Below are 18398 nucleotides of genomic sequence, written 5' to 3' on the forward strand. Positions count from 1 at the left end.
TAGAATTTTCTGTTGTGGGTTGATTAGCTATTGTGTGGGTAATTCCATTTCTTTACATGACTGATTAACCTTCTTTTTTAATGAGATAATAATTTTTCATCAAGATGGTTTTCCAGATTAATAGGACATGGGAAATACCCTATTTCAAATGTCAACTTCTAAATGCAGGGAGAAGGGATTTTTTCTCAGTGAATAGAGAACAGCTTGGAAGCAGGTTGTCCTGGGGGAAGGAAGGAAAAGGAGTAATGGAAGGATCACAATTATTCTATAGATTTCTCCTCCCTAGTTGCACTGTATTTCTTCTGTGATTTTTTTCCCCCTTTTATTATCTGTGTGATCCCTGTAACCCTTCTGCTAGATCCCTGGACAATGGCATACAGCAAAAATTTCAAGAAGAAATTCTTCTTCAACAAAATGACCAATGTAGCGACATACAACCTCCTTCCTGAAGCCATTGCACCCTTTCAGTGAGTATGAGCCGAGCTGAGGCTATGGAAGGGTATCTGCGTGCGAGTGTATGGTGTGTGCCTGGGTATTGGGAAGGGAGCTCCGGAGCGCTGTGTCCTTGGAGTCGTTTGCAGTGCAAGCGCAGCTGGTCGCCAGCAGGGTGTGCTGCAGGAGCCGGCACCTTCTCAGGTTCTCAGGAAACTGCTGATGTGGAATCATGGATTTTGCAATTAATGGCTATGAATAACAAACATCCCACAACTTTGTTCTGCTGTCTGCAGCAGAGTACGAGTTACTGAACCTTCTCCATATGGGGAAGTAGAAATTGAGCCCGGCAGCTGTAGTTTGCTGCATCTCTGTATTTAACATGTTTGGTTAGAAGTTGCTCATTTAAAAGCAAATTCCAGTTCATTTAGCCCAGGCTCTGCAATAACCTGTGGGAAGCTGGGAGCTTTTTTTTAAGAGACTGAAAAACAGTGGCTCCTTGGGAAAGGATAGAGGCTTGTCATTGGACAGTCATTAGCATTGTGGCTGCTGAAAACCATCTGTATCTACTGAGTGCTAGGCTGAGGGCATTACCCAAGTGCAGCAAATCCTGAGTCTGATGCTTCAGGGCTCCTGGGTAGAGATGTTCTGCACTACCACCATTACCCAGGACTGTGCTTCTGAGTGAGAACTTGATATGAAATAGCACTCCTGATTTTCTCACTTTGAACTCCTTACCTGTCTTAGAGCAGCACTTTCAAGAATCCTTAAGCTTTCTTCATGTGGTGAATGGCAGCAGAACAGGCTTAAAAAGAGAGGCACGTGATGCTTTTTTCCCTCCATGTGTCAGGATGTGGTTACTTCTGCCTATGTACTCTGAAATAGGCCAGGATGAACCTACAGGAATGGCTGAGGAGGTGGAGGGAGAGTGCTTGTGTGGGACTCCAGAAGGGATGTGTTGTGGTTAGTGAGTACTAGTATGTCTATAATTAGCCACTGACATGCCTGTGCTCTTGTTGCTGTGCTAGTACTGCTTTGTTAGAACAGAAGCACTAAAGTAAGCTATGAATATTAAGTGTCAGTAATTGTACAAAACTAAAGGCTGCTGTGTTGGAAGTAATTAGCAGCTTGATTTCATTATAGCTGGGACTGTGTTGATGCCAGTTAGGAGGGCTTGTCCTTGATGGATGGAGTTGGGAGATGGTATTGTAGGACCAGAACTCTCAGCAGCCAAGCAGAGCTCAGTTATTTCACATGAGGGGAAGGAGGGGAATGTTTGTAGCTGCTTTTGTACAGTGGGAAGTGCTGTTTGTTTGCAAAGCTCCAAGGACAGCTGTTACTGATTATAGTAGGTATGTGGTGAGTGATTAGGTTGCTGCTCCTGGCAGATTTTCTAAATTCCTTCATTAAGGCCTTTCCATTGCCTGCAATGACAGTTTCATCCTTGAGGAACTTGGGGGAGGTAGGTTTTTTTTTCCCTAGTGACCTGACTCCTTCCAGCAAATACTGAAGTGAATTTTGAGTGAAGGTAGAATTAACAAGTTGTTTCCATGGAAATCTCTTAGGCTTGGCTGTTGCTGTACTTTGAGGGCTGTAGAGTTTGTAAGGTGAATGAATGAACGCCCTGGTCTTTTCTAAGGCACCCTGTTTGAGTATTTCTGCGTGGCTCCCATTGCAAGGGCAGCTGTCTCTGGCTGGGATGAAAGTGTTTTCCTTTCCCTGCCAAACTAACCTTGCTCTCCTCTCTGCCCACAGTGTTTGCCATTACAGCCGCCTCTTCTGGAATGGGGGAAGGTGTCAAAGTGCACGACTCTCAGAAAAGACAAGATCCAGAGAAGCTATCAAAGGAGACTGTCCTGTCTTTCATCCAAGCACACCACCCCTAACCCTGCTCTCTTGAGGGTGCAGGGAGGGGCTGAGCCCAGCTTGGATTCTTTGAGGACTGATGGGACTGGGAAAGCTCCACAACTTCTATCCTGGTATTCTCCAGAGCTGATTTCCTGGAGATGATAGAACCCAGAGGGTGGTATGCAGAAGGCACAGGATGAGGCTTTACCCTGGTAGTGTATATAAGAATACAGCCCAGGTAGCACCTGGTGCCAGGGTACCCAAGGTGACTCCTGGAGCCGAGGCCTAATGTCCTTTTGTCCTGACCTACTGCATGAGGCCAAGGGGCTGGCAGCTTTCTTTGCTCCTGTTCAAACGTTCAGTAAGGTTTGTGGAGCTCTGTGTGTGCCAGAACTCCCCAGGCTTCTGCTTCTCTTGCAGTGTGGGATGGAGCAGAGATGTTCTGATGGCAGAGCTAGTCAACAGCACATTGAAGCAGCCCTGCATTGTTCCTGGCAGCTGTCTCCTTGGCCTTGTCAAAGGCTACACAATCCAGTGGAGGGTGTTAAGTCTTTGTCGAGCTGTGGGCAAAAGTTATATATTCTTGTCGGTGTCTCCAACACTTCTGTTTATCATGGCACTCAGCTAGCCACTGGCAGTTCTTATGTGATGGGCAAAGGCCAATGCAGGTGATGAGTAGAGTTCCTGGCACAGATCTGATGTGCTTACACCTCTGCAAGCTGCTGTGACAAGGATTTCCCCTCTCCAGGTTAGTGACTGATGCCAAGCCAGCAGCCTGGGACTAATTTGTGAAAAGGTACCATGGTTGTTGTACGTGCTTCATGGTACTTCTGAGACCAAGGTGCTTTGGTTCTTGGTACTCAACATTATTACCTAAACCTTCAGGAAGGAAAGTGGATGTGGGAGGAAAGACACAGAAAAGCTAGGATGCTGAAGTTTCTGGAAGAAATAAATTATGGGAACGTCTAACTTAGTTAAAAAGACCCAGGGCTTCGGTAGAAAGGTATCTTGATTTTAACCATGTTGGTTAATCAGAAGAAATCCAGTCCCCTGACTGTGCCCACTGGAAAAGTTACCAGACTTCCCTTTATAAAAATCAGAGTGGCTTTGAAATCCTCTGTATCTCATTTGGCTCTGGAACTGCATTTGGGGTGAAGGCACAGAGCCAGGAAACTCTCACTATGGCATTTGTGTCAAGACTTCTCCACGCACTTCTGTGCCAGGCTCAAAGTTGGCTTCTGTTGTATGTTTTACCTTCACTTCTGGCTTCCATGGCACTTTGTCAAGTCTTCCGCACAAATCAGAAGATAACACGTAGTTGAATGCTTTTGGACAAGCAGCAAAATAGCCCCCTTTGCTTTTGTTTCGTTTTTTGTTTGTTCTTGGCTTGTTTTTAAACACTGACTGGCAGTAGGGAGAAAAGTGATTTAGGGGTTTGTCTGAACTGTGCCTTAAGGAAAGCTATAGTTCTAGAATCTATAGCAGATGTTTAGACTGTGTCTTTTTCTCCACATCCATATGAATGATTTGAACAAGCCTGTGCAGCAAAACAGAAATTTTCACTTAGACACAGGTCTGTTGAAGCAGTGGAAGGACTGCAGGCTAATGCATCCTCCTAGCTGATCTGTAGACCCTCTCTGTTCTCAAACATTGGTAAAACGTGTATGAAAGAAATGGTGGCTCTTCCCACTAAACAACAAGAGGTGTGTCACTGGTAGTTTTGTCTTGACAAAGGCACTTCCATGAGGGATGAGGAGGAATCTCTCCCAGTGGGCAATAAAGTACCTCAACCTCTGGTGTCCAGGCCTGTGTGTACAGTTGGCTTTTTAAGCCAACCAGCAGTAGTTTGAGTTTTGAGGACCTCTGTGGACTGCCTTGAGGCTGTTCCAGTGCCAGCAACGCATGCTGCTCCCTCTGCCAGGCTCCTTTGTGGAGTGTTGTGTCCTCAGCTCAGGGCTTTGACTCCTGGTGGCTGGCAGACAGAAGTGTGATAGGAAGTAAGCTAGGATCAGTGTAGACCTTGGAGGGTACAAAAAAACCTGGTCAGTCTGCAGGCTAGCTTTTATGAATGGATACTTTATTTACTCAGTTGTCTCTAGTTCCTCATTTTAATTTGCTTTTATTTTTGATGCACTGAACCTTGATTCTGAATCTCCCTTCAAGAAGGCAAGCATGAGCCACCCAGCTACTTGCTTCCCTGCTAAGGGAAGAGGGAAGGGGAGGTGAGGAAGGTCTTGCTGAAGGGAGTGTGTTTATGTATGTTAATTGCACAATGTATTGTTATTAGGCTTTGTATCATTTTGTGTTGAATTCTATGCTTTCATGTTCTATTACCAATACAGGCCCTTTGGTTGACAGCAGTGCTTCTTTCCTTTGCTTCCCACAAAATTCTGGCCAGCAGTGTGTGCCATTACGGCAACAGAGAAATGCCCAGCAGAGTTAAATTTTCAAGGCAGTCCCTTTTAAAGGTTTTTGTGGCAAGTTAGAGCATTGGAATGAGCGGGCACTACAGGGGACAGTTTCTAGCACTCCTGCAGCATGCTAGGATCCTGTTCCACTCAAAGGAAGTACATTCCAGGCCACAACAGACCAGTAACCCACTGTTGAGACCTCACTGACCAGGGGATTAAGTGCCTAACCCAGTCTAGGCTTACCATGGTGCAACGTGTGCCAGTAGGGAGATAGCAGGATGAGAATAAAGCAGTGACTGAGAAACAGGACACAACAGAGAAAAGAAAACCAACCAAAAAAAACAAATCAGGAAATTAAAAGGCCAAAAGTCAAAATAAATTTATTTTATTTAAAGCTCTACAGAAGCACTTCTATCTCTGGGGGTTGATAGTAAATTCTCTTCTGCAAGCACTGATTCTCAAAGGCACAAAATGGCTGCCAAGCTCTTACACACTGGAGAGGTAGGCAGATCTCTCACAGCCCAGGCAGCCAGATCTCAATGTGGATGCTACCTGCTTGCAGAGATACCTACATGCTATCTGCTTTTGTGGAGGTAGGATTCCTTTGATTCTGGAAGTCAGGGTGGAGGAGAAAGCATCTTTAGCTCAGCTCTGGGAACATATAAAATCACAGTACTTACAGATTACCCTTTGAATCAAGGGCTTGGTCCCTTCAGTTTATGGCTGTGTCACAGGAGCCAAGAAGATGGTGGGTATTCCACCTGGGCTGGGCAGAAAGCGCACCTGTCTGCTATTACAAAGATCCTCTTCAAAAGGGAGAATGTATTGCCTTCCTGGATCAGGCTGGATGGTCCTGACTGTGTTTGAGCAAGATGGCACCACCTTGAGCTCTGCTTGACCTGATTTCCAAGCCAAGTGTGCTGTGATTTCTGGTTTGTCTCCTGTCCTCGATTTGCAGAGAAAAATCTTCCCTACCACAAGGTTTGGAGACAACAAACAAGAACAGTAATTTGAAATGCTGATCCTCACCCTTGGGGGAGGCACAAAGGTGAGAGGAGGAAGAGCTCCTTGCAGGAGTCATTTGTGCAGCAGGGAGAATTCTTGAGTGCAATCACATTGTCCAGCAGGCGTAAATAAGAGCAATCAGCAATGCCATGGCCACAGCAAGGGCAGCATTCTTGCGATTTTCCTTACGAAGCACACTCAGTTCTTTCTCTGGGAAACAAACAGAAGACTTGCCTGTGAAGGTTCTTCATGTTGCAGCTACATCTCCTTTCAAACTCTCTTAGAAGCACAAAGCTACCTTGGCCACAGGCAAAAATTTTGGGAGCAGTATGCAAAGCTGCCAATTATGGGATATGCTGAATGGGAATTAACTACCCAAACTAGCAGGAACCCTTTCATTTGCTCTCATCCTGGCACTCGTCATAGCTGTGCTTGGGAATACTTCAGTGCCAGACCAGTTCCTGTTGGCAAATAACATTGCTGTAGGCATCTACTAAGGACAGACTGTCACTAGAATAATTGTTTGTCCCCTAAGAGAATGAAGGACACAGGAGGGCAGAGAGCTATTTCTGCTATCTTCTACATGTAACAGCGTGGTAGCTCCTTCTAGTGCTAAAATTTAAATACAACTGTGGCCACCTTTGAATGTCACAGAATCTGTTGCTTACACCTCAGAAGGATCAGTGTGGAAAAGGTCTGAACCTGGACACTCTTATTCTCTTGGGGTCTGAAGCTTTTTAGAGATAGGTTGCTTTCCCTCACCCTGCTTTACATAAGAACCACAGATGCAGAGAGAGGAAGACAGTGGCTACTTCAAGTGTGGAGTCTTGCCAATCTCCATTTCTGTCTGGTTCCCTTTACCAAAGATGAGAACCCCACTCTTGCTAGTTCTGTTCCACAAAACTTTGCTGGCTGGTACAGGCAAGCAGTGAGGCCTCCAGCCTTACACACTGCATGGCCAAACAGCAGTAAGTGTTTGGCAGGCAGGGTTGGGTGTGGACTGTCTCCAGAGAGACTGCTTTTGTTGCGGAGTTCATCGGCAGTGACTGCACAGGTTACTGCCTCTATAGTTTGCACAAGCAGCCTCCAGCAGTTCCCCAAGTGGTGTTGGTAATAAAAACAGACTTTCAGCTGTTCTTTCTGCCCCCGTTCTTCACCTAATACAAGCATTCTCATGCAACCACAGAGCAATCTGCTTGAATCTGCAAGGCCACAAAGGAGATGACAGGGTCACATAAACTCATGCACAGCAGTGCCAGCTTAAACTGATGCTGGCAATGCCATTGTCAGCAGCTGCAGTTCATGGCCTTCAGTGCATCAGCTGGAATAAGGAAAGATTTAATCAGAGCTCATAGCAGTGATGTCACCATTAGGTGAGGCTGTTGCTGCTGTCTGAGCTGTTGTCAGACTGCTCTGCTGCTGCCATCAGGGATGGCTGACTGCTGGCTGGTAAAAGGATGGCAGCAATTTTCAGTCTTCTGCTGTCTCTAGTGGTAGGCCCTTAGGGAGCAGCTTTCAGGCTGTTTAAAGTAAATGTTAGTCTTCTGGAAACAGTCCTCTAACATGAGTTATAATTACAAATTTGCTGGCCATACCCCAGGTTTCAATGCTCTAGAGCTAAAAGAATACTTGTGCCTCTTCCCCTTGTGTGAGCTCTGGTGCCTGCACAGCTGCAGAGTACTGCCAAGCAGATAACACACTGATCAATACCAGGAGCCTGATGATGTCCCAAGCAGCATCTCTAGTGGCTGTCAAGTGTGGTATCTCAGAGGGACTCTCTAACTGTCTACAGCAGGACTTGCATCAAGGAAAGACCCTGGCTCTCTAGAACTGCAGGTAGCACATCAGTGTGAATTGCTATGCTCTTGTGCTGAGTGGCCCCATAAATTGATGCGGTAAGAACCTTCCCCAAGGAAGGTATGCTTTACTACATTCCTGATAGCACTTACCTTCTTGCCTAGCAAGCCTCTATTAGGGAAAAAAAAAAAGGTTGGGGATAGGGATGTTAAAAGCTACTTGAGCCAATCTGTTAGCTATGATTATCTAAAGACTGGTAATTTGGGGTCTGTGGAAGGGGCATTTTCTCCCCTTCATTAGCTGATGCTTATTTTTTTTCCCTATGGTAGTACAGCTCAAGTAGGAGGATGCAGCCTCCTGTTATAGTATGCTGACTACATCTCCATTAGTCTAGCTCCCTTTGGTTGAATCTAAATTCAAAGGCAGAAGTCAGAGGTGGCAGGAGCTTGAAGACAAAGCTAAGCTGCAGCACTGATCCCATCCTGCCCAGAGGGACCATTTTTAATGAAGCTCTTACCATAGTTGTCAGCTTTGGTCATTAGTAAGTTTCTCTCTCTCTCCAGTGACTTTCTGTAATGAGAAGAGGAGTTCATTACCTGCGAGGCACAACACAGCCTATTTCTTTGCTTACATGATGGAAGAGAGACTGTCCCCACTGCTGGGGATATCTGCTCACAGAATGAGCCCCTCACCCCTCCCTGTGGAAGGGTGACAGTTTAGAAGTACCCAGTTGTGCAAGAGAAGAGATGCAGCATTTTAGATTATTTTTTCCTTCCCCCAAACTGCTTCCTATCTCTCCTTTCAGGAGAGCAGTGTAGGCAAACAGCTAGAAAGGGCTCTTGGATCAGTCCCCTACTCTAGTTCCCCCCAGGTGAGGCAGGAAGTTCTCACACAGCTGTGGGATGAGGTGGGGTCCCTATATGCTCTCTGGAGGATCCTGCCCCTCCACCACATCTGGCTTAGTGCTGGAACAGTAATTCTTCTCACCATTTGAAGCTGGGATCCCTTTGTCAGAGGTATCCAATTTACAGAAATTGGCGAACTCAAAAAAACAAGCTGAATCCAAGCCCAGTACCAACCAGTTATTAGACTTAAGACTCATAATAACAGTAAAGACGAAGTCAGGCCAACCCAGCCCTTGTCTTAAACTGCACAAGATAATTAATTGATATACAGTATAAAATATAAACCCAAACCAAAATTCCTGAAAGCAGCAGTGTTTCCATTATGGCAGTGAGGACACAGTCAGTCTTTTCAGACTGTGCACATAAATAAACATGCACTAACAAATTATCTCCTCATTCAGAGAAGGCAGCAAGTGTACCAGAGTTTGTTGTTCCCCTTGGGGCACAGCAAGAACAACCTGTAGGAGGAAAGAGATCCAAATCTATGTATACAGCTAGTTAAGGGAGGGCAAGAAAGCAAGCTACGTCAGGAGCAGCAGGAAAGGGCTCTTAAAGAAAACTGGGGAAAGGCAAGGTGGAGAGCAGCCAGGAGGAAGTGAGAAGATAGATTTACCAACATGACTGAGCTGCTACTTAGAAACTTGCCTTGTGAAGAGAGTCAAGGGAAGCAGCTTTGAGAATGAGACATGAAGAAACCATGACAACTGAACTTCAAAGTGGGAAAGCAGAGCTCCTCTTTGTGTGCTATGCACTGAATTGATAATTTTGATCACGGTACCTTCCTTCCAGGGTTTTTCAAAGGGTCTGGGATAGGACAATGGAAGTTCTGTTTCTATTTCCATAGAAGCTGTAAAATTCATAGGAGGCCCCAAGAATCCCAATTCATAATTCTTTGCTCTAGGCCCTATATTTCAGGCAGAAACCATTAAATATCCCATCCTGTCAAGTTATCATAACTGTAGGTTTAGTTGTTGGCCACCTAAGTACCAGATAAAGAATACAGACAGTAAACAAGGAGAATTTAGGCCAGAAAAGGATTGCTGAGATGAGAGGCAGGAGGAGACAGGACCCTGTCTAAATATGGAGGGGGATGTAAAACTCCTGTAAAGGAGGACAGGGGAGTGCAAAGGAGAGTTTAACAAAGAAGTTAAAGTGAGCCTGGTAAGTATCAGGGGATGGAGACATCACTATTGCTATGATCATTTCTAATGGGGTTCTAGAGGACAGTATTGTAGAGCAAGCACCAGGATCATCAGTAGTACTCCCTGGGCCTATGATTGAGCTTCCCAGCCTTTTTTTGCGAGGAGCAGAGCAGTAGGATGCTAGTGACTGAAAAAATGTCCTCAAGCAGAGGGATTTGAGAATCAAGTGGGAGACCTAAGATCTCTTGCTTCATACTCAAGAGAATAGCAGGTTCTGCCTGTGTTTGCTACAAAAAATCCAGGCCAAAGTCCTTGCTTGAGTCCCAGCTCTAGAAGCCAACAGTTGCTGCCTCTACAGCAGCCACAGATTTCAGGGGAATTGTCCCTCTTAGCTTTCCCAAGAAAAGCCAGTGTGTCAACACATCCAGACACATTAGCAACGCAGGCACAGATATTTTCCCTCAGCTGCTTCTGCAGCTGGATCCCAGCCTGGTTTGGCCCTCAGTAGTAGTTGCTGCACATCTCTCTGATTGAATTTGGGTGCCTTCAGCAAGGCTTGAGCAGCAGCGTGCAGAAAACCTTTGCCAGACTCACAGAGCAGGTTGGTAACAGGCCAGGAGCCAGGTCTGCAAATGAACTGGCAAGTTTGAGGCACTACTTGTCTGGTTGTGGCACAGGCTGGAGTCAGGCTGTTAATAAATTACAGCTCGCTCTCTATATTATTGCATTTCTCACAGGGGCAAGTTTCCCAAGAAAGCTCCAAGCTGGGGGAAAAGAGTCTTGTCATGGGGAAATCACACATTCTGACCCCTTCAAGAGCCCTTGCTTGGTCCTACAGCAGGATGGCAGCTAGCTGAAGTGCACAGACAGAGCTGTGAAAGGAGCTGGTCAGCAGTACCTTCCTTCGGGGCTGAGCTTCTCCCTGCGCAGCTTAAGATCCACCTCTTCCATGCTCTGTCTGCAGCGTGCCAGCTTCTCCTCCAATCCATCAATCTGAAAAACACACACCAGTCACTGTCATTTCTTCTCCCAGCTTACAAGGAACCATTCCCACTCAGATGGTGGCAGCTCAGCCACTCCACCTTCTTCCTCCCCAAATCAAGGGAAGAACCCCGTATCTCTGTAGAGATCACAGCACAGAGAGCTCATCATCTCCCAGATCAGCCTGTATTCTAGCCCAGACAACGGTAACGTCATCATCCCAGACACACCCAAGCCAGCCCTGACACTGCCTATTGAGTGGCTGGCCAGCACTCTTTTGCTAGGATCTGATCCTGTTCCAGGCTGTTCTAGTTTCTTTGCGTGTAGGTCCACAATTAGAGGATAAAAGAGAGACACTGGCCTAAACCAAAGCCTGAAGGACAAGGTCTTCATTTAGCCCTGTGAATGGATGTAGAAATTCATGGGATGTGACTACAAAGCTGTCTGGTTGGGTGAAGAGGGAACAAAAGGATACCTACAGTCTCTTACCCAACTACATCTACAACAGCACAGGAATCTGCACAGTATGCTCAAGAGCATTTGCCACTGCCTCCTTCAACCTGTACCAAGTGTTGGCAGCAACATATTTCTGTGCAGAAAAACGTTGGTTAGCTCATTGTGTCTCTTCATCAAGTATCCCAACAGCCTGAGTCTTCCTGTGGAGGGGAGTAACCACAGAGGGTTGATTTCCTTGTGTGTAAACAGACTGCCCAGGAGGGAATCCCACCATGGGCAGCAGTTCTGGGAATTATTCCTCTCTTCTGCCTGGCAACCACAGCCTAGACATCTTGAGGAAAACTTTATCTTTCAACCTTGCTTCCAGCAGGGAACCAATGGGACTAATCAGGTAACATGAACACAACAACCTACCTGAAAGAAAACAGCCTTGGTGCACTGAGGTGGCAGTGACCTCTCTTTTGAGCTACTTAGTGCAACACTCCTGCTGTGCCTGGTTCTCCAGGGAAGGCCAAAGCTGGCAGCATGGCCTCTTTGTGGTGGGAGCGTTCTCCAGACGCTAAGAGGGAGCAGAGTCCTGGTTAAAGGTGGAATGAGCTGCCTGGACTCCAGCCTCAGAGACAGCCCAGAGCACAAACACACTCATAAACAGTAATAAGGAAAACAAAATCAAAGGTAGCGATCCCTAATTATTGCTGCTTTGGGATCAGCTCTGTTCTGATCAGCTCCTGTTAATGAGCTCATTAACAATCTCACACCTTCTGCTCAGGAAAGGCAGGCAAGCATTATAACTAAGCAGGACGAGAGAGAAGAGGCTTGACATAAAGGAGACCATGAAAAGAAGTTTAACCAGTCAGTTAAATAGGCTGGAAGGAGCACAGCAGAGCTGGGGAGGGGGACACATATTGGAAAGCTCAAATAAATCTTTGATTTATCAGATAGTAATTTCAAAGTCCTGGGTTATTAGGCAACTCTGCCAGTGCTGTTGAGATGCCAAACTCCCCAGAGGCACATGCACAGCTTCCTGAGCCCAAGGGGAGCACCAAGGCATATCATCTGATCCCAAAGCTCAGGGAATAGCACTTCTGTGTTTGACAATGCTTGGGTTTGCCTGGATGAGGGTAGTTGTCCTCCTCCATTCCCAGCTGCGCCAGTTAAGAATGTTAACTCCAGCTGCTCATTGCTATGTCATCCACTACAACTCAGTCAGCATGATGCATTGCCCCAGTCTGCTTCAGGGCCAAGGAAGGACCTCACCCAGGCCAGCTCTGACCACACTTATCAGCAAGTTAATTTAATAGCAGAGTGCAGTAGAGCAGAAGTGGGGTGTTGGTCCAGTCAAATTTAAGAATTACCATCTCCCTCACCAGTTCCTATCATTTGCAAATGGCTGTTTCTGCTCCCTTAGCTGTTGGAAGCCCTTCCATGCACACACAGCAAAAGATGCTTCAGGGTGTGTTAGCTGGCTCCTCCTTAGCCAGTTAACTTATTACAGTGCACCATGGCTGCTCTGGATATACATTTAAAAATACTGCTAAATAATATGTTAATGAATTAATTAGTTAGTCAGCTGCCAACACCACCACTAAATTATCCATGCCACTGCACTCCTATCCTCTCCTCCAGAACTGCTCCTCCTGCTCAGTTTGCAGTTGCTGTCACTAGTACATTCTCTGCCCATACTTCCCTCATTCATAAGACTTAACAAGAGTATATTCTGCTCAACTTTGTCAGTGCTTTGACTTTCTGCTGACTAAAAATCTCCAGATTCCACATAATACTTTAAAGTTTCAACTGGTTTTACTGCTCTTAAATCAAAACCCAGGTTTGGGTCCCCTGCTGGAGAGCAATAATTTGCTAATAAAACACATGCCCTGAAACTGCACCATCAGCTGAGCTGGGGGCACAAGGGACAAAAAAATAATCAGAAAAAAAAAAAGGCAAGGAAGGAGGAACAGATTGCTGAATGAACAAAATACTTTTCTTTCAGAATCTCACTGCTTCTTTTCTTCTGGCTAGTCTGGGTTATTAGGGGTTCTAAGAAAGGACAAGAGTGAGGATTCACAGATGCTGTCCATTCACTGTGCCCCAGTTTTCCTACTTATAAATTAAGACAATATAATCTGCTTCCTGAAGGCAGCTCATTTGAGTAAGAAGCCTCAGACATTGACCCAAACTATGGGCAGAGCACTATCTTGGTATGTCAGTGCCATTGCCTTGCTTGGCATTTAGGATCTGCTCCTGGAAGCCAGGAGTCTCTTGCCAACTCAGCCATCCAGGTAACTCTTCACTGCAGGACGGAAGACAGAAACAGAAAATAAGCACAGGGAAAAATCAGAGTAATGCCTGGGAACTACTGATTACTCTCTGGGCTGCTGAGGAAACTCCTTGGGGGGCCATAGTCCGTAAAACTGTAGCACAAGAAAATCTGTAGAGCTTTGGCATCATTCCCTGCTGCAGCTAGCTCTCCAGGACAGCCATCCTAGAAGCAGATGCTTCTATCTGAGCTTGCTGTGGATGGAAAGCTCTCCCCCTCCTATTAAATAACACGAGGTTAGTAGGTGTATGTACCTGGGCACACTGGAAGCCTGCAGGAAAACAAAGAGCCAAGCTCGCTTAGCTGAACCACCCCTGCACTTCACACTGCCTTATCTTTTTAGTGGCAATCTCAGCACAGTGCCTCCTAAGTTGCAAAGATGAACCCTTCCTCCTTTCAGCTCTCCTTTCCTTGAAGGGGATCCTCGGGGACAGAGCTGAAATGCAGCAAGCAGAAAGCTCACATGACAACTCCTCGGGTTCACACAGATGGTAGCAGGGACACAGGACTTCATTCACAGCAACAGCTTTAAGTAGTTCCAGTTAAAAATGGGGAGTGAAATGTGCTTCACATCCAGGCAGCAGATCTGAACACACAGAGCTGCCCTTCTGAAGCTCCTCAGGAGACACTCCAGAAAGTCAAGTCCCAGCAGCTTTGGATGCACTCAGGGATCTAAGACCAGATGCCTCCTTGGCTCCACAGGTATGACAAGGCATTCAGGTATTTTTGTTGAAGTCTGGCAACGCTTGCTCGTGATCTGGAAACCTTTTTAAACCAGAGAGACCTGGAATGGATTTCAATCCAAACTGACTTACATGCTTATTACAGATTCCATTTGTTGGGACCATCTTGGGCAGGGAGCCCAAAATGCCTCACATAAAGGCAGAGACAAAGAAGTGAAAAAGAAGCAGCTTTGCTTATAGAATTGAGCTGAATCCCATTTAATACATTTTGTAATGAATTAATGAAAGCTTTCTTTCCAGCAGAAAGGCTAAAAGCGCTTTTCAAGAACTGGCCTCCACCCTCTGTTTTTATGAATTCCCTAATTAAGATACTGGCAAAGAGCCATATCACACATTCGTCGACATCCAACAGCATTAGGTAATGAGGTTTTTGTCTTCTGACCCTCATAAAACAGATCAAAGCCAACTGAAGAGGTGGGGGCAAAGAAAAAACCCTTTCCTGAGCAGTCTTTACATGCCTTGTCACCTGCCAGCACACTTGAGCTGTTCTTTCATGGAAGAATTAATGGTTCCTGCATCCACAAATTTGGCTAGATTATTAAAATCAGTCCAGCAGAGACAAATTTTGTTTAAATTCAAGAGCTAACTTGCAGTTCATGGACACGCTTCCATTTTCTCCATGCTCTTGGAATAATTTTGCATGCTGGAAAATCATTTCACAGACATTCCGCCCACAGCATGCTTGGAAATATTTACCAGATAAGCTAGTAACAGCAGAGGATGATCCACCAGCAAAGTCCAAGATGACTCCTGCAGAACAACCCTGTGTGTTGCTAAAGGAGAAGAGGCTGGATCCTACCTACACCTCCTCCTTCAGCCTTGCAGGGACCATCTCGTTAGCCAGGGTCCTGCCTGAGCCCAGAGCAGGACCGCACACAGACCTGACCCACAGATTTTTGAATGTGAGTAAAAACTGTGTTGGCCTTTCCCCTACTCTTTACGCTCTGTCATAGACACTGATCAGCCATTGCCCTGTCAGAAGCAGCAACACATGTAACAATAGTTTCTACAAACACACACCTGACATTTTGCAGCCCTGGTACTGCCCGAGTGCAGGTGTTCTCCTTGCATTTAATGCCCTTTTCTGCCTCAGTGATTTTTTTTCAGTTGTTGCCTGAGCCCCAAGTATATTTTTAATGGCTACAACATCCGCTGGCAAGAAGTCTCACAGCAGATTATGGGAAAAACCAACCCCTCCTGTTTGTTCTGAGCTTGTCAGCTGCTGGTTTCATTTGATAGCCCTAACTTTGTATTGATAGCATATGTTTGTTTAAAGCCACAAATAGCATGCAGAGGATATAGACCTATATTGGGTCCCTTGCAGTCATGTTTTTCAACTTAAAAGGACCTGGAATGCTTGGTAGTTTCTTGAATAGAAGTTTTCCACACCTTTGGTCATCCATGTCACTCTCTTGAGTTAATTCCATTTTCACTATTTTGGTACAAAATGGACCAGTCTTGCCAGTTTCATTTTCCTGCTGAGTGTCCTCAAGAAAGTCCTATGCAGCTCAGCATTGTCAATAGGGCTGCCTATCAAAAGGCTACAGCTATGTGAAAGGAGAAGTGGCATGAACTTGAACCACCACAACATTATGGAGACACATTTACATCTGTTTAAACCAGATTATATCAATTACATCTGCAATTTGTAAGTGCAAGCAAATCTGATAAGTGTCCATCTAGAAAATTGCATTCATTTAGCATCATGACTTCAGTTAAACAAGCATGACTCTGCCTAGATGAGGCCTTTCAAAGCTAGTCATGCATCACGTCATATTAAGACTCATTTGAAAAGTTTTCTTTACAATCCTAACAGCTCAGAAGGTAGTACTGAACAGAATAAAAGTTTAAATTATGAAACAAGTATCTTGGTCCTCATGCAAACTGAAACACAGCCCTCTCTTCCTATGGCTTAAAGGGAGATTTTTCTTTCTTCCTCCGTAACTCCTCTTCAGTACTGTTCTCATCATTGCAAGTGGAAAGAATTTTATCTTGTAGTAGTGTCTTTGCACTAAGAAATTTTCACCTGTAACACACCAAAAAAGAGTAGTTCTACAATCCTTTCAAAACTAGTATGTTCCATGATGAAAACTTCTAAAAAAACCCCCCAAAACTAATCTAAAGTTACTACAATTCCTCAAACACTTTGCAAGAATTTTCTGTGGCACCTAAAAATCAGTCCCTTTTCATTCTGTGAACAGCAGGTTCCTAACAGGCTGAGCCTTTTTGCCACCTCTCTTTTTGTAAGGTAGACCCTACCATCTCTACTCTTCTTGTCTGCCACCTCTCAAACCACAACCACAAAAAAAATTGCTATTCAACTCTCCCTGCTAGGCTCACCAAAGGAAGCTTGGACAGTCAGCACACCCCTCTGGACTCCCTTTGGTGGTTATATTTGGGTTAGAGTGCCCAGAACTGTTTGCCTAATGAAAGTCTAACCAATGAAACAGACCAGAAAACTATAAACGGAACTTCCACTCCACACAGCAGGATGAGAGGGGATCTCATCAATACATATCTTAAAGGTGGGCGTCAAGAGGATGGTGCCAGACTCTTTTCAGTGGTGCCCAGCGACAGGATGAGGAGCCATAAACTAAAACACAGGAAGTTCCACATCAACACAAGGAAGAACTTCTTTCCACTGAAGGTGGCAGAGCACTGGAACAGGCTGCTCAGAAGGCTGTGGGGTCTCCCTCTGGAGACATTCAAAATCTACCTGGTTATGTTCCTGTGTGACCTGCTCTAGGTGACCCTGCCTTGGCAAGGGGCTTAGATGAGATCATACCCAGAGGTCCCTTCCAGCCCAAAGGATTCTGTGACACTCACCTTTATATTACTAGCTGATGACACATATATGACAAGCCCTGCCATTTCCCTGGCCTTTCTAGTCTGGTTACCTTGGTCTGTTGTGCATGAAAAGGCTTCAGGACAGAGAGGTGACCAGTGAGATTCACTGAATCAATTCTGCCCCATTTCAGCTATTTGTGAGGAACGTTCAGGATTTACTGTCCCCACATGATCCACAACCCATGGACTTGAACTATGGGCTCTCCACTGCCTCCTCCAAGTCAGTCCAGACAGCACTGTTCAGTGCAGGAGCCAGAAAGATGTATGCTTCAGAGACCTTAACTAACACGACTCAGATTGTTAACAGAAATACAGATTTTCAACAGAGCTTACCAGCAGCCCTCCTGCCACCCAGGAGATCATAGAATGGGTAAGGTTTGGAGGGACCACAGTGGGTCATCTGCTCCAACCTCCCTGCTCAAGAAGAGTCATTCTTGAGCACATGGCACAGGTGGAATCTCCAGTGAGGGAGAGGAAGACAAAACACTCAAGCACAACAATAAAAAGGCAGCTTTAGAAGGGAGGCATGCTCTTAAAACCCAGCCTTTCCCCTTTCTCCTCGCTGTGGTTCACAGACCCCTCACACGCTGGTTCACCACTGGGCTCCTCTCAAGAAGCAGCAGCACACGGCTGACTTCCAGCGCCGCACACACACACCGGGCTGGGGGCCACGGCCGGCCGTAGCACCCCCACGGCCACACACACCCACCGCCCCTCCCGGCACTGGCTCAAGGGCTCGGCGGGAGCAAGGACACCACGTGCCATCGTTCAAGGCCGACATTAAGGATGCGGCTCCAAGCCCCCCACTAGCCCAGCCGCGACAGCGGCCACCGCCCACCCCCTCACCTCCCAGGCCACGCTCGGCCCCGCTCGCCGCCTGCCCATGGTCCGGCCCCGCCCGGCCGCGCATGCGCAGGGCCGCCCCGCGCACCACCGCCCTGGTGCGGAGCCGCGCTGTGGGGCGGGCGGGTGCCATCTTGGGGAGGGTGCTGCTGCCCGCCCGCTCCGACGGGGCCACCGGCCCCAGCCCTGGGTCTGGCCCTGCGAGCCCTCTCGGCGTGGTTCCGACACAGCCGAGGGCGAGCTGCAGCCAGAGCGGTGCCTCCCGCGTTGTGCCAGTGCTGCCCGCATCCTGCTCTGCCCTGTCTAGTGGTATCGGATGAGGGATGGCTGGGGGAGCCAGCAGGCTGGGGAGCTGAGGTGGGACTTCTTGGTCATGCCTGGTCTTGCCTCTCCACCCCTCAGAGACCCCGGCTCCCTCGGGTGCTGTCAGTCTGGGCAGATCCGAAGTGGTCAGTTAGTTTTCCCACAAGCAGAGCCAGCGCATTCCTGGCCCCTCCAGACCAGGTCTTGCAGTGCTGGGTAGTGGGGATCTCTCAGGGAGAAGGCAGCCTCGGAAACACAAGGCAAACCCAGGACGGCTGCTTTACAGAGTGTTAGGATAACAGAATTTTTTTGGACATCAGGAGGAATTTCTTCACAGAAAGTGTTGTCCAACATTGGACAGGGAGGTG

At 46.7% G+C, this 18398-nt stretch overlaps 2 protein-coding genes across 3 annotated transcripts in view; one reads left to right on the top strand and one right to left on the bottom strand.

Moving 5' to 3' along the window:
• Positions 1–4637, top strand: part of CMTR1 (cap methyltransferase 1) — a 28416-nt gene extending 23779 nt beyond the window's left edge. Inside the window, 3 exon segments of the mRNA XM_032103921.1 lie at positions 359–467; positions 2188–2217; positions 2219–4637. Coding sequence (XP_031959812.1) covers positions 359–467; positions 2188–2217; positions 2219–2318 — 239 coding nt within the window. The 3' untranslated portion in view covers positions 2319–4637.
• A 408-nt stretch (positions 4638–5045) lies between these two features.
• CCDC167 (coiled-coil domain containing 167) lies at positions 5046–17802 on the bottom strand. 2 transcript variants are annotated; one of them, XM_032102723.1, is made up of 4 exons: positions 17731–17802; positions 10439–10533; positions 8011–8063; positions 5046–5906 (listed from the first exon to the last, which is right to left on the bottom strand). In XM_032102723.1, exons 1-4 carry the CDS (start codon positions 17767–17769, stop codon positions 5803–5805), a joined length of 291 nt encoding a protein of 96 aa, XP_031958614.1. In that variant the 5' UTR covers positions 17770–17802; the 3' UTR covers positions 5046–5802. The 2 variants fall into 2 exon arrangements, with proteins under 2 accessions (XP_031958614.1, XP_031958615.1); XM_032102724.1 differs by lacking the exon at positions 17731–17802 and adding an exon at positions 13149–16610.
• Between the last annotated feature and the right edge of the window lie 596 nt (positions 17803–18398).

The sequence above is a fragment of the Corvus moneduloides genome, chromosome 3, assembly GCF_009650955.1.
Source record: "Corvus moneduloides isolate bCorMon1 chromosome 3, bCorMon1.pri, whole genome shotgun sequence".
Classification (NCBI taxonomy): domain Eukaryota; kingdom Metazoa; phylum Chordata; class Aves; order Passeriformes; family Corvidae; genus Corvus; species Corvus moneduloides.